Source organism: Myxocyprinus asiaticus, chromosome 26 (genome assembly GCF_019703515.2).
Source record: "Myxocyprinus asiaticus isolate MX2 ecotype Aquarium Trade chromosome 26, UBuf_Myxa_2, whole genome shotgun sequence".
Lineage (NCBI taxonomy): Eukaryota > Metazoa > Chordata > Actinopteri > Cypriniformes > Catostomidae > Myxocyprinus > Myxocyprinus asiaticus.
In genome coordinates, this window is record NC_059369.1 from 37,324,284 (window position 1) to 37,340,304 (window position 16,021).

At 35.9% G+C, this 16,021-nt stretch overlaps 2 protein-coding genes across 2 annotated transcripts; both read right to left on the reverse strand.

Annotated features, from left to right (window-relative positions):
• Positions 1-381: 381 nt before the first annotated feature.
• Positions 382-3,346, reverse strand: LOC127416616 (C5a anaphylatoxin chemotactic receptor 1-like). Its single transcript, XM_051656053.1, has 2 exons — positions 3,179-3,346; positions 382-2,886 (listed from the first exon to the last, which is right to left on the reverse strand). The coding sequence occupies exon 2, from the start codon at positions 2,879-2,881 to the stop codon at positions 1,802-1,804; it is 1,080 nt and encodes a 359-aa protein (XP_051512013.1). The 5' UTR covers positions 2,882-2,886; positions 3,179-3,346; the 3' UTR covers positions 382-1,801.
• A 2,013-nt stretch (positions 3,347-5,359) lies between these two features.
• lbhl (LBH regulator of WNT signaling pathway, like) lies at positions 5,360-15,039 on the reverse strand. Its single transcript, XM_051656074.1, has 4 exons — positions 14,722-15,039; positions 9,495-9,570; positions 6,199-6,478; positions 5,360-6,065 (listed from the first exon to the last, which is right to left on the reverse strand). The coding sequence occupies exons 1-4, from the start codon at positions 14,841-14,843 to the stop codon at positions 5,995-5,997; spliced, it is 549 nt and encodes a 182-aa protein (XP_051512034.1). The 5' UTR covers positions 14,844-15,039; the 3' UTR covers positions 5,360-5,994.
• Positions 15,040-16,021: the final 982 nt, after the last annotated feature.

The following is a 16,021-nucleotide window of genomic DNA, read 5'->3' on the forward strand; positions in this document are numbered from 1 at the left end:
ACTGGAAACAACACCATCTTCAAACGGGTGTTTCAAAATTCAAACTTTGCTGTTTATTTCATGCTTTCAGTCAATACATAAATGGTAAAACATAGATCAAACATAGATTATATCAATAAGTGAATATTAAGGGAATTGTGATAAGCAGTAAGATATACAGTAAATGGTACAGTCATACAAACTCTTATGATACACTGCATAGGAGTAGATGGTATAAGGAGTATGAATCCTGTTCATTGCACAACTTTCTGTATTGTTCTCAGTTGCCATGGAGTGATGTTATATTAAGCTAACTTATGATGCCCTCACACAGAATGAAAATGTTAGAAACAGACCAAAAACTAAATGTTTTTAATTTCAGTCCATTCTGTGCAGAAAGTATTATTTTATTTTTAATTCTGGCTCCAGCATTCCATTGCATCCTATCCAAATGGTATCCGGTTAGAACAAAATTAAAGAGCAGTTAATACCTTTATTTTTATTTTTATTTTATTTATTTATTTTTTATGACAGTGCCGGTTCTCTGTGCTAACAGTTGCCCTGTTGCCAGATCTCACTGGAAAAAAAGGCACCTTTTGTTTATTTTGAAAAAATAATATTTTGAAAAACAAACTCAAAATAAGGGACTTCACCCCGAATAAGCAAAAAGAAACAATTCATTTTATTTTATTTTTCTCCATGTTGGGGAATTGTCAGGATAGGAATCATAATAAGCATGGTATACAGTAGCCTATATAAAGAAACATCTTTTCAATAAATGTATTCTTAATATTAAATGTATATCCCCAAAAATATTTTAAATATTTCAAATATTCATTTGCCCACCTAAAATCAATTAATAGCCAAAATCTCTCTCCTGTATTCATGCACAGACTGCATGGGTGCGTTTGGACTAAACGTCACCTTTTGGGGGGCAAGTGATTTTTATTTTTTAACACTAGTTTTTAAAGTAGCGGTTTGTCTTCAAAATTAAAGCACATGCTTTTTTTTATCATCGGGGAAAAAATGAACCAGTTACTATTAAAAGGGATTTTGTTCCCTTTTGTGGTTACGTTCTGAAATATATATATATATATATATAGATATATATATAGATAGATAGATATATATATAGATAGATAGATAGATATAGATATATAATTTTTGTTTCTTGAACCATTTTTAGTCCCTGGTTTGAAAGGTTACCAAGCAAGGACTGAGCTTCACACTGGACTGCAGCATTATTGACCAGAGTGCTGTACTTGCAAATAAAAATACTGTTTCCTAAATGTGGTTTAATTAAAGGTTTTCAGAATCATGTGCACAGCTAAACAGACTGTTTTATCGCTTTATCACTCTTCACTGACCTCAAGTGATTAGTCAAGCAAGGAAAGACAGAACACACCTGGCAGGTTCGTTTTTATCTAGTAAGGCATATTTCATATCTCACGCAAAGGAAAGAAGCGGGTTAAATTGGTTGGGGAACCTGCACACCAGCCCAGCAATCACCAGCAAACACAACACAGTACACACTAAAGGAGAAGAAAAGAAAACTGGTAGCGGACTGGGAGAGTCGTAACACTGTGTTGCACTAGTGCCTGATGTTTTTGGAAATTTCTTAACAGAGTGAAATTGACTTGTATTTTTCCCTGTCAGCTGTATTGAGTCAGTCATAGCAGATCAGTCATGGCACTTACATCCAGGTCGCATACTTCCAGGATTGAATGAGCAACTTGCATTGAGATGAATGGGAACGTTAGCACATTGATCTCCCCAGGTTTATAAGAGCTTCTCGTTTACATCCACTTGTATAGGTAAAGTTTCACAGAGGCATCTCCCTGATCATGCCACTGTTGCCATCTGTGGTTGTCTTACTGCTTGCAGTAAAACTCATTCCACTGGGTGGTGCCTCGGATGCAAAGTGGAGCACACTACGCAGTGAGCTGATAAGATTTTCTTTAAAACCACGTCCAAGACATACGTAGAGCAGAGGATTGAGGCAGCTGTTAATGTAAGCCAAGCAGAGCGCTAACACGTGGGCTAGACGCAGGTTGGTGTGTAAGCTTCCTGATTTCTTGTATGTAATCAGTTGAAGAAGATCCACAATGTGAAGAGGAATCCAGCAAAGGAAGAAGCTAAACACCAAAGTGAGGATTATACGCAGCGTGCGAGATGACTTTTCATTGCCTTTTCTTCCATGCCTGTTTCTTGTCATCTGGAACACCTTCCAATGGCTGACACAGATTATCGAGAAAGGTAACAGAAAAGACAGAAAAAAACGGACAATGGTCACAGCCCAAGCAGAACCAGGGCTATGGTGGACACTAACACACAATGTTTTGAGTGTGACATTATCTTCCTTCGCCTTCATATAAACAAACTGAGGAGAGCTTCCTAAGAGTGCCAGTATCCAAATCACCAAACATGTCAACCTGGCTTGCCTCGGATGCCTCTGGTTCTGGCACCACACAGGTTTGGTCACCAGCAGAAAGCGGTCCAAGCTGATCATGACCAGGAGCAAAACACTGCAGTACATCAACATGTACAACATACTGTGTACTACTTTGCATGCCAATGGACCAAACGGCCAGTGCTGGTCCTGGGCAAGTGGTACCATCAGCAGAGGCAGGGATAAGCAACACAACAGATCTGCAATGGCTAGATTCAGAAACCACTGTGCATTTACAGAGTTGGGCATTCGGAATGCAGTAACCCACACCACCAGTCCATTGCCAGGGACACCTAACAGGAAGACAATGCTGTAGCAGATCAGAGTGAACCAGTGGCGGGCACCTAGCACAGACACATGCTGTTCAGAGGGGAACGGTTTAGGGGTGCAGTTTTCATCCCCATCCCACCAGTCAATACTATCAAAGTCATCATAATCTTGAACGTCACCCATTTTAGCTGTGAAATGTGAAAGAGAGAGAGAAATTATATTAAAACTGCAAAAAACTGTCAAAGCAGAGTGATGTGTGTTTTAAATAGACTTAAAGTATATTTTAAGGAGTTAAACATTGCAACATCAACTTTGTTTACAATTAATTGAGGACATTTCATTATTATAGACATCTTTCACAAAGTTATGCAATTTCAGTGCATTAAAATCCATTTTAAGCTTTAATTTAACCTTGTAATAATGCATAAGTAATATTATGATCCTGTTAAGATCTATGAAAACATTTACCAAAAAAGTTACCTCTCAGTCTTTGTGGTTCTGAAGTTTTCTCCTGCACCAAATGCAATATTCAGCCTTTAGTCTCAGCTTGTATTTTGTTGCTTCACTTGAAGTGTACTTTGAATATGCCAGGAAATGATTGTAAAGCACTGTGTACAGAGACTTTTACTTGACGAAGTTGTGTAAGCACTTTTTGCATGATATTTGATGCTCTGTGCAATTGGTTGCCTCTGGAACATTTTGGGAGGAGCCCTTTTGAGCTGTAGTTGAGAGGGAAGATGTCTACACTAAATTCTTTTTTTTTTTTTTTTTTTAATCTAAATCAGTTGGTTAGGTTCAAGTCAAAAATATGATTAAAATTAACCTGAATACATTAGGTTACACCAACAAAACTATTTTATGGGTTAAATCAGGTAGAAATAGCTTCTTAAAGGGAATATTCTGGGTTCAATACAAGTTAAGTTTAATCAACAGCATTTGTGGTATAATGTTGATTACCACAAAAATGTATTTGACTCGTCCCTCCTTTTCTTTCAAAAAAGCAAAAATCAAGGTTACAGTGAGGCACTTACAATAGAAGTAAATGAGGCCAATTTTTGGAGGGTTTCAAGGGTTTTATGAAAGCACTTAGATGAATTCTTCTGTTAAAACTCATGTATTATTTGAGTTGTTTTAATCGACATTTTTACAGCCATTTTAGGGTTTGCTGACATTACATCGTCATGGCAATGAAGTTGTAAAATTGGCTATAACTTTACACAGAAAAGGTTAGTAAGCAATTTTATCACACTAAAATCATGTTAACACGCATATTGTTTATGTCTTGTGGCTATACTTTTGAAAAAGTGAGCATTGTTAAGTTAAAAATCTGGCCCCCATTCACTTCTATTTTAAGTGCCTCACTGTATCCCAGAAGGTTGCTTTTTTTTAAAGAAAATGAGGGCAGGTCTAAATTAATTTTTGTGGTAATCAATACTATGCCATAAATGCTGTCGATTGAGCTTAATTTGTATTTAACCCAGAATATTCCTTAAGGAAACATTTGCAGGTAACAGCTTATCCAGCTATGTGAATGTGCAGAAAATGCTCTTCCCAATTAATTTCACATCCTTACATTAAATTGTTATTGGATAATGGATAGCCCATAACCTTTAGAGACTTTTGACACTGAATTACAAACTATGAACTGATTTTGAGTAGAGATATTAATGCATTTTATTGTTTTAATTAAATGCCCAATGTTTTCATTTGGTAATGTTCATGTGTGGAAAAACAATGTATGTACGTATTGTGATAAGAAATGTGCTTCCCGGGGATTTAATTTTTAGTAGCTTTGGAAGACCTAAAATAAAGGACATTTTTAGTTTTTGCCATTTCATTAAGGTCAGTGTTGGGTGCACAGAATAATTAGTACATTAATCTAATTAATTTTCTCAAAAAGTAGTGTAATACATTTACATTTTAAATAATTGTAATCATATTACATTTACTGATCTTAAGTTAAGGTTAATTACATTTTTGTGAAACTTGGATTACACATGGTTTTTAAATAATATTATGTAGAATACATTTAAAACATACATTATGTTAGTATGTATGTCTGTTTGTGTTTCTGTGACAGTTCAGTCATTGTAAGGGAGAAACGAGTGTATGACCTGTGTGCGGCAATGAACAAGGAGGAAATATAGACATTATTTTGAATTTGCTGAGCAGAAAAATGTGTTTTAGAAAGAAACCTAAAAGTAATTAGTAACATGGTTACATGACTGATGAAGTAATCAGTAGTCTGATTACAATTTTAGACAAGTAATTAGTAATGTTTAGTGGATTACTTTCTTTGAATTATTTACCCAACACTGATTATAAGATATACACGCTATACATTTGGTATAAAACATAAACAATACAACGATGTGTTTGAAACCTGATGTTTTTTGTTTGTTTGTTTGTTTTTTATTTCTATTCATAGGTGCACTTCGTGGTCAAATGCTGAAATATATCAACACAAAAAGTGACAGGGGTAAAAGAAAAAGGGACAAATAAGGTAGAAAACAGAACTCTGGTAGTGCATTGACACTTAAGGAATAGTTCAGACTGCTATCAAGATTTGAAGTGAGTTACATTTTGGTCTGTTCTCACCCAAATCCGACTGGATCACCTCAGAAGACATTGATTTAACTACTGGAGTCGGAGTCGTATGGATAACTTTTATGATGCCTTTATGTGAAATTTGGACCTTGAGAGCTCTGACCACAATTCACTTGCATGCTATTTCTTTTTTACATAACATTTACATAATGTTTTTTACATAACTCCACCATAAATACACTCTTGTCATATGTTTGATAACTTAAATACATGTTTCCATTGTGTTACTTCCCTTTTGTGATATTTTTTTCTTAACTATGTGGTAAAGAGAATGTGCTTACAACTCAAACAGCGAGTGATTAGACACTAAGTTGAGACATAATAAGCTTTCTACATTGACACACTGAATGTACTAGTAAAAAGGCTATAAACTAACCTATGAGAGATGCAAACTGCATGTAATGAGCTATGTGAGCTACTATTTTACAAAAGTAAAATGTATATTTTCATGATGACCTCAGTCATCACAGGTTGCTGTTGTTCTCTGTTCTCTCTAGTAAAAAGGTCAGTTGAATGTCATTCTGTCTTGATGTGTGACCACATTCAGATCACATTCAGAGTAGTAAATGGGCCCCTTAGTGAATCTCATTGTCATTTCCTGAAGGGCTTCATTGTCAGACATGACAGCACAGGGTTTAACAGGTTGCTGTATGGTTAGGCGCTGTGAAGCGGACAGTGTTCATCTGGCTTCAGTTCAGAGCGGGAGCACTCTCCGGTGGTAGAGTCGGGGTGTCATCTCTGAAGTCATCTGTTTGAAGATCTGCAGATATAGAAATACAGTACATTGACAGATAAAGAAAGTGAAACTGATCAAAATGTAATTCAACATGGCCCTTTTTACACAAATATCAAAGGTAAACAAAGTAATTTTTTGAAGAACATTGTAGAAATACCTAATAGAGAAGTGATCTGCTGGTTGTTTTCAATGACAGACGTCTCTTCCTCATCCTCCCCCCAGTCGGCGATGTTAGCAGGTGGGATGCACTGTTCCAGGAACAGATCTTCATCTTCATCAAAGTCCATGTCTTCTGGAGGCCAGCGCAGCTCACCACTCTCCACCTCACTAACATCAGTTGGCTCCACCACAATGGACGGCAGGCGCTCCTTCCCCTGATGCATGCAAGTTAGAGTGCTCTCAGGACCCAAAACTACCTCCACTGGATTGGGGAAGATCTGCAAAGGAAAAGAGAAAGGATGATACAACAAGTTGAAATCAAAGTCTTGAATGGCGTTTGTGTTACATTGGTTCCTGTTTGAGGCCAGTCTGTTGGCCTGAGGAAATTGAAGAAACCTCAATGCCATTGTGAAATTTCAACACAAGTTTGAGCCACAACTGAGTCACCTCTTCCTTTTTGCCATCTCTGTTACTTAAAACCAATGAAGAAAACTGCCGTTATTAACAAATAAACACAAAGAGCATACACTGAGTTTTAACAACATTGATAGAGTGAAGATTCTCTGTCTCCAACACATCAGCCCTGTTGTCACCCCAAATCACCCATCACCCCAAATCTGTGTTTGACATCCTAATATCGTGTGTTTGTTCTTTAGGTGAATGTTGATGAATGTTTATGAGAACAAAAATGAGCTAGTATGATTGTTTATATGTGTTAGCACACATAGGAGACTAAACGATATGGCAGTGGATAGCTGTGTCTGTTGTGTGAGAATGTGTGTGCATTTTATTTTATCACCAGTCTCCTCATTGGTGTTATTTTGTCATAAACCATACATGATCATATGGTCTCTGTTTAAACACTATAAAAATATAATCTTAAGTAAAATTTGTTTTACACTAGTGTTCTGCAATTGCTTTAAAATTGACCACAGAGGATTTACTAAGAGCAGTAAATGTATAGAACACATACAAGAAAAATATACAGCTTAGATCCAAGTATAGAATTTACTGAGATGATTGTAAATGAGTAATCGTAGAGGCAATGATAGAAAAATAGTGTGGCCTTTGGAGACACCAAATTATAGGGTCAGAGTTATGCGTAAACGAAAAATTCATTTTCTATGTATTATTCTCATATTTAACCTTGACTCTAGTGTCTAGCTTCTTTTATCTGTGTTGTTGCATTACTATGTGTTAGATGTTAGACTTCTAAGAGATACTTGACTAATTGTATCAGACATAGCCATCTCCAACCTTGATTGATAGTCTCAGTTTGGGTAAACACTTAAAATTGAGGTTGCATTGGCCAGAAAATCAGTTAGCCACAGGATCAACCTGACATAATATGTGTTTATGCAGGACAAAATTAACCAATCAGGGTCTTAGTTGGATGGTGCTACGCAATTTCCGGGAGTCAGAGAGGGCACAGTACACCTGGAAACAAAATGCTTATAAGATACCAGACAGATACTGTACAATGAGTGTATTTAAGGAAGAACTAATCACTGTATTATGGAACATTTTCCAGGTTTTGTTTAAGGTGCGTAGTAGCAAGAAAACTAGATATCCACAAGTATGTAAAAACTATATAAGCCGCTTTGTTGTCTGAGTTATTTATGGGAAATAATCCACATTTATTACTTTTGGACGGACAGAAGCTCTGGTTACAAGGTCTACACACACTTCCTCTCATTTCTTTGGTGTTTTCTGTACAGCTGGTTGAAGACTAACACTGCTCTGCAGTTGTTGGAATGAGTTTTTTTCAACATTGGTCTATTATTGATATGAAATATTGCAAATAAACCTGACCCTAAAAAGCACATGAAAACAAAACAGACTATGACTGGTCGCTTCTCATGTCAGTCAGACAGATTTTTCCTGTCTAAATGGGCAGTTCTTGGATAAAATATGATCAAGAGAGTTCAACAGAGCTCAAGTACAAAAAATAAATAAATAAAAAATAAAACACCAACAAAAGAAGAGATAAAAAGAGAAGATTTCAATATACAATCCCCATTAAACAAACACCATACTCAGCAGGGCACTATATCAGCAGCTCTATGATCCTAGGCATGTCAAGTCTAGTAATTTTATTTGTATAGCGCTTATCACAATACAGATTGTTTCATAAGCAGCTTTGAGACCCTTTAGACCAAAACAGCTTTACATATCCCATTGGTGTGAATTTGGGTTGTAACATACAGCACCATTTTAGGGCCATGTTAAAATAAAATTAAAAAAATTCCAGAATAAATTCATAACATTACAAGATTTTGAGAATAAAATCAAAATTATGAGACTTAAGTCATAGCATTATAAGATTAAAGTCATAGAATTACGAGACTGAAGTCACAATGTTATGAGAATAAAATCATAGCACTGTGAGAATGAAGTTGTAATATTGTGAGATTAAATTTGTAAGGACTGTAACATAAAAGTGATGTGGTGGAGAAGAGCAATTGGAGCATATGTAGATGCAGATGTAACCAACAATACCCTTGGAGTCGACCACTGTCTGACAGGTTCTACAGTATCTCCTGTATAAATGTAATTATGATTTAACTTAATCCTCCACACCTTTTCTTATTCAAGCTGCTGCCTCGACGGCCTACTCCTATTGTGATAATCACACCTTTTTGCAAGAGACTGTGATTATCCTTTAATCTCCAATATTTATGACTTTGTTTTTAAATAATAACATTACAATTTTATTCTAAACACATTACTACTTTAATCACGTAATGCTACGTCTTCAATCTCGTTATTTTGATTTTTATCTCAAAACATTACTACTTTAATCGTAATGTTACGACTTTATTCTCAAAACTTGAAAACTTTATTCTCGTAAAAGGATTATGACATTATTATTACCTTTTCGCATTATACTGTGATTTTGAATTCTTTAATCGTAACATTACGACTTTATTGTCAAAACATTACTCCTTTAATCTCGTAATGTTAAGACTTCATTCTCAAAATTTGCTGACTTTATTCTCATAAGTAGCCCATTACGAGAATATTCTCAGAGCATCACGACTTTATTCTCAGAATGTTACAACTTCTCGAAATCAAATGTTTGTTTTGTTTGTTTGTTTTTTTGTAATGCAGTGTGTTTGTAATGTGTATCCTTATGATTTTCACCTACAATATCAGTTGCATCGCTTGTATGAACTGAAAGAAAATGGATAGATAAATGGAAGAGATAAACGCACAAACGCAGAAACTTGAATAAGAAAAACACATACATTTGGAAGAAAGCAAAGGAAAGGATGAGAGTATGGATTTGATTACCTGAAAGGGCAGTCTGTCCCCTTTTTTCTGTACAGGAAATTCATCCATGGCCTGGGCATCCAGATCCCCCATGCCTCTGTTTCATTGGAAAATTGGGAGAACACAATTAAAAGTTTGGTATAGCAAATGCAACAGTTACAGCAACTACACAAAAACAGTGTGTGTCTGTGTGTGTGATCCACAGTATTACAATACTAAGCTGCCCATCACATAAAAGACAGGGACAGATGTTGCTGTCAGTGATGTTGTCAGTTAGCTCAACCAATAACATTAGAGAGAGAGAGACAATCTAATCCAAATAAAATTTCAGGAACACAAGACACTGTGTGTAGAACTATCACAACATGAAGAAACAAGGCTTTCCGCTAGTGGACGTAGGATTTGCTAATCGCAGCTGCTCCCAGGTGACCTGCGACTAATCGTTCCACTCTCAAGCCCCAACAGAGAAACGCTGAGGCCCGGATTACAATGCTTATAACACACAGTCAGGGAGCGATTATATCAAAATGGATTATGTCCTCATAAAGTCATTTTACATTTGCAACAGATTGGATAGGAACAGTGCGTTATGGGTCATCATTGCAGATATAAAAACAGAATAAAAAAAAGTCCTTTTTTGGAATGGAATGCTGAATTACTACTTACTGAATATTGCACAGTATGCACTATTCTGCTGACTATTTAAAAAAAAAATAGTTAGTGAAACTGTCATTATGCAACAATAAACCTTTCAAACAGTGGTGTGATTCATTGTTTTCACGTGACCTGTTGCATGTTAGTGGTGTTCAGTTATCATCTCAGAAATAAATATGTTTTGCATTTTTTATTCAATTTTGGGTAAGAATGTCTTTAGTCTTTAAGTAACGAGAGATGTTAAAAAAAATTATAGTTCATTCGTCACACTGCAAATGAAAGGTCAAGTTGAGCACATTGAATTGCAGGATTCAGAATTCTGTGCAGTGTGCTCTTTTTGTATACTGGACATTTAGCTAAATTTGGTAGATCAGACAGGAATTCCCTGCATGTAGGAAATGTTATATGTATGCTAAGTATACACACTATATATTGCAGAAATTGTAAGAGTAGCATATTGGTATGATATTCAGATTAGCCAAAGGTTTAATATGAAAGGAGACTTGCTACATTAGACTTTTTCAAAGTAGGCAGAAATTATTATTATTACCTAACCTTTATCATTTGCAGCCCAGCTGTGAAGCTCTCTAAAAAGTTATGCAAGTAGCTTAAATGTGTGTCCTATGTGTGAGTTTAAAGGTTATTTTTTTTCCTCTTTCTTTATCCCTCCTGTTCCATCTCTGTTTATTTTCTCCCAGAGGGGCTGAACAAGGATTAAGGGAACCTGAAGACCTGTTTTACAGAGTTTGTGTGTTTGTCTGACTAAGCTTTCTGAAACAGGGAAGTGATGAAATAATGAAAATTTCTCTCTGAAAATCTACAGCCTACAGATGGTACATCCTTTATCACTCAATCAAAATGAAAGAGTAACAGGATTTAACACTCATTGAGGTGTGGTCTGATGCAAAATCTGAATATTAGCTTTAACGCACACTTATGTCTTTCTAACTGGGCCAAAAAGAGACTATATGAAATTTGCAAGGGATAATGTACAGTCAGTCTGAAGGGGTTCATTTTGTTATAATGACCAGCTGACTGTATACTATCATGTTATAACATGGCTAATTACCAAATAAATAAACAGACATTTTGATTTGAGTTTAAATAATTTAATTATGTGAGAAGAAAGAGATTGCATAGTGAGACAAGAGACATAAACAGCTATTTATAAAATCATTTGCCAGAGACAACAGTCTATTGTATATTTTAGGGGTCATTACACAAAAATGTTTAGAATCGAGTATTTCAGAGAGTCATGTAATAAAAAAGTGATACAAATATATCTTTATACTTAATAAAGACGTATACTGTCATTTAAGGATGTTAAGACTGCAGTTATAAGCTGACACTATTCTCATTTCTTTAAAACAGTTCTTCAAAAGCACTTTAGTAAAGCAACCGTGACAAATTTCACATGTGCAGCCTGTGTGCGTCATGTATCTCATCATGTCTCTATGACGATAGCTGCCTGGCAGTAGCGGTGTAATCCAGCCTACCCCTTCTGCTGTCAGTCGTAAGTCATTAACAAGCTAATGGAACAGATTTCACCCAGGCACGAGGCAGCGGCTACACCTGCTACTGACAGGTTAGCTCACAGATTGAGGATATAGACAGGTACCAATGAGAATCACCTAAGCTGCAATGAAGGGGATGTGTTTATCTGAATGTTTGCGTGTGATGTTTGTATCTCTTGGCTAGCAGCTGGTTTGTAACACGCCTTATGGTTATTACCTGTGTGCACACTTGCACATGCACACACTCAATGATTTTGTGGCCATGTGGAGACACTAGACCATAGAGCAGTGGCGTAGCCAATGGTGGGCTAGGGTGGGCCAACAGATCACTCCCAGCACTGACCCTAATGCCTGAAACTTTGTCACTTTTGGCATCTACATTTGGCAATATTTTACTGTAAATTTATCAAAAGAAAAACAATAACAGTGTGTATCCGCCTTATAGGTCTCATAGAATGAACATTACTCTATAAATCTTTGCAAACTGACTTGTGTGTGCCGCTTCCTATGTTTCGCTGTAGTTTCCTGGTGAAATGAACATGAGGTGCTACAACAACTGTGCGGTTTGTCACACAAATCACGAGTACAATTGCTGATTTTGATTTATTTTTCACTCTATTACCTATCCCCCGCTATGTTATGGTATCAAATCCCTTTTACTTTAACATACGATTTGAAAAGGAAAGCGTTGAACTTTGAGCTTGACATCTGCAGTTTGAGTCCAGTCAAAGATGCACAAAAGTGAAAGTGGCATAGAAGCGATACAAAAAGATGTGGCTGCTTCAGTTAATTTGTGTTTTCTTTTTTTATTATTATTTCAAATTTGCGTTTTAAAACACTATCGTTAGGTGTTGGTTAAGGGTAAGGATTTCTGTTTTATTAAACTCATTTATCTTTTCAGACACTATTGGTTAGGTTTAGGGTAAAGTTTTAGGTTAGGGAGGTACGTTTTACTTATTAAAATCTCCATCTAAAATCCACCTTAAAAACCTCGTCTGATTACAACCTCATTCTACTTGGTTTTGGCGCCCCCCGCTGGACATTTCACTTGAAAACTGCAGCCAAATATGTAATGAAGCACATCATTTCAGTTTTGCAAAAACGTTGCAATGCTCACATACATTACATGAGACCAGGCTGGGGTGGGCCCAAATTAGACCTAGGACCACCCCGAATATTAGAGATTATTAATTGACTTCAAATATATATATATATATATATATATATATATATATATATATATATATATATATATATATATATATATATATACCACATTGGTGGAATGACCTTCCCAACTCCATCTGTGAAGCTGACTCATTTTCTGTCTTCAAAAAATGCCTAAAAATACATCTTTTCCATGAGCACTTAACCAGTCAATAAAAAATAAAAAATAAAAAAAACATCTTGTTGCACTTTAATCTGTTTTCAATGCTATTCTGATGCTAGTGAAACTTTGTAATACGGCACTTGTTGTACCACTTTCTCCTTAAGATGATTCGCTTATGTGTTCCTCTTTTGTAAGTCGCTTTGGATAAAAGCGTCTGCCAAATGAATAAATGTAAATATATATATATATATATATAGTCTAAAAAATGCACAATTTCTGATTTCTGAAAGTGTGAAAGAACTGTTTGAATGTGCTGCCTCTCTGTTGTTAAGGAAAATTAGGTAAAAAAAATAAATTAAAAAAAATAGGCAAAAACTTGGCCCATTCATTTTTATTGAGGCCCACCCAAAAGTAATTTCCTGGCTATGCTCTTGCCTTAGAGTGGTGTATATATAGCCTACTGTATTACTGGTATAACTATACGTGTTAACTTGCAGAAATGCAGATTTGGATTACTATACATATTTTACACAAAATCACTATTGATGCATGATCATCACGATTAGTGTCCCTGTAGCTCAATTAGTGAGTATGATGCCAACATTGCTAAGGTTATGAGTTTAATTCCTAGGAAGTATATTGAAATACTGAAACATACCTTTAGTGCAGCACTGTTTCCAACCCCCAGTCTACCAAGAATAAGAAAAAAAGAGGCGGATACACTATTATTTTTTTCTCTTTTGTTAAATTTAAAGTAAAATATTGCCAAATGTAGACGCCAAAAGTGACAAAGTTTCAGGCATTAGGGTCAGTGCTGGGGGTGATCTAATTACAAAGTAATTAGTTTTTATAAAAAAATAAAAAACAAAGTAGTATAATGCATTACATTTTAAATTCTTGTAATCAGATTACAGTTATTGGCTTTCAGTTAAGTTAACTACTTTTAAGTACATTACCTGGGTTACTTCTAAAAAATATTATTTATGTAGAATAATACATTTAAAACACAAATTATATTATAATATCTCTACAAATTAAATTGCATGTGACAGTGAACAAGGAGGAAACATTATTTTGATTTGTTGAAAGGGAATAAAATCTTTCTCTGAAAAGTGTTTTGGAGAGTAACTTCAATGTAAAGTAATTAGTAATGTGACTACTTTTTCCATGAAAAAAAAATCAGTAATCTGATTACAATTTTAGAGAAGTAATTAGTAATAGTGGTGGTGGATTATTTTTATCATTTAACTTAACACTGATTATGGGACGGCGTTTAGATTCATGTATATTTCTCATAATTTGTACTTATTAAAAGCATTATTGTAACAATATTTTACAGTAAAGTATATGTATTGTTTAAAAAAAATGTTCAAAGCATTTTACAGTAAAATTATATGTAATGTCTTTTTGAATATAATATCATTTTCCACTTACAGTTAACCAATTAACATGTTTTCACTATAGCTTTTTTCAGTCTTGTTTTGTGTAAATTTGTAACATTTAAATCTTTTTTACAGTGCAGCAAAACCATGTGTTTACCAACACGCTACAAATCCATCGATTACCACATTTTAGTGTATAAAAGCACAACATTATATATATATATATATATATATATATATATATATATATATATATATATATATATATATATATATATATAGTAAGTGTTTATCCCCAATACACCACTTAAACATAAGCCGTCTGTTCATGCACACAAACACATACAGTAGGTCACATGGAGTCCTACCTGTCTGTGGGAAGACAGCCATCCTCTTGGGTGGTGCAAAGCTCCACGCTGGCCATGCTTGGTATGATAATAGGGAGCATAGGGGGGCAGCTCCCACAGCTCTGCCCCTCTGCCGGCCCCATTGGGGAGCACTGTCCTTCCAGTGCGATGCCTGGTCAGTGTGCTGGGCACAATGAAGGCCTGAAGTCTGAACTATGTAACTGCAATGGGTTAATGCTAGGCGCAATAAGAAAGATACTGCAAGGTTATACTCCAATCGAGTGCTGAAATGCCACACCACTGTCCTTCAAGCTTTCATGTCCCTATCTAATTTTTTTCCCCCACCCCTTACATCCTTTATCCTAACCTCCCCTCCCTTCCCCTCTCTCCCTTCTCTCCCCCCAAGCAGAGGAGTAGGGCTTTATAGAAGAGCTGGATTAGTGTCTGTGTCGATTAGTATGGCAGGACTTGTGACGTCAAAGCAATGAGCTGTTGAGTGGTGAAGTCAACCCCCATGGCACAGGCAGGCGCCAGGTGTGCACTCACTACTGCTTGGTACTGGCATCTTATATCGGCTCAGTTCTGCCTGTATGTTTAGAATGGGGGTCACCTGGAGTGCTTTAACATGCATTACACTCTCTGGGGTCTTCTAATAGCCAAAAATGTCTGTCTCATGAGAGTGGATTTGGACAATTCTGGGAATTAAGATGAATTCAGGTAGGGAGGGGGTAGATGGTATATATATATATATATATATATATATATATATATATATATATATATATATATATATATATATATAGCAAGAGATAGGGTGTTTATCCGTACACTTACACTGATGGAGGGTTAGACAGTGTGCACTAATCCAAAACACACACTTTATAATCAGAGACGGTTTAAGGTCATTGGATATTTGGGGCTTAGTCCAGAACTTTGTGGATATGCATGGGGTGTATTGATGAAATATTGGAATACTGTATATTTTAATACACATTATAATAAAAGTTTATATGTTTCATCTGCAGTGTCTTTTATATAGTAAATATTAGGCTGAAATTAAAACAAAAAGGTCCCCAGGGCCACATTAATGCATGGGCTTACCTGGGCTGAAGCCCTGTGATGGAGGTCGTGACTGTGCCCCCCCGGGAGTTGGAGGCCCAGGCGCGGCATCCGTCATGCTTCTCTTCCCCTTCAATGTTCACAGGAGCATGCACATGTAAATGCGTGCAGCAGGAGTAGCAAATGTAAACACGGAGATGGTGCGCAACAGAGATACTGGTCCGTGTAGCACATGGACACAGAGTAAAAACGTTCCAAACTT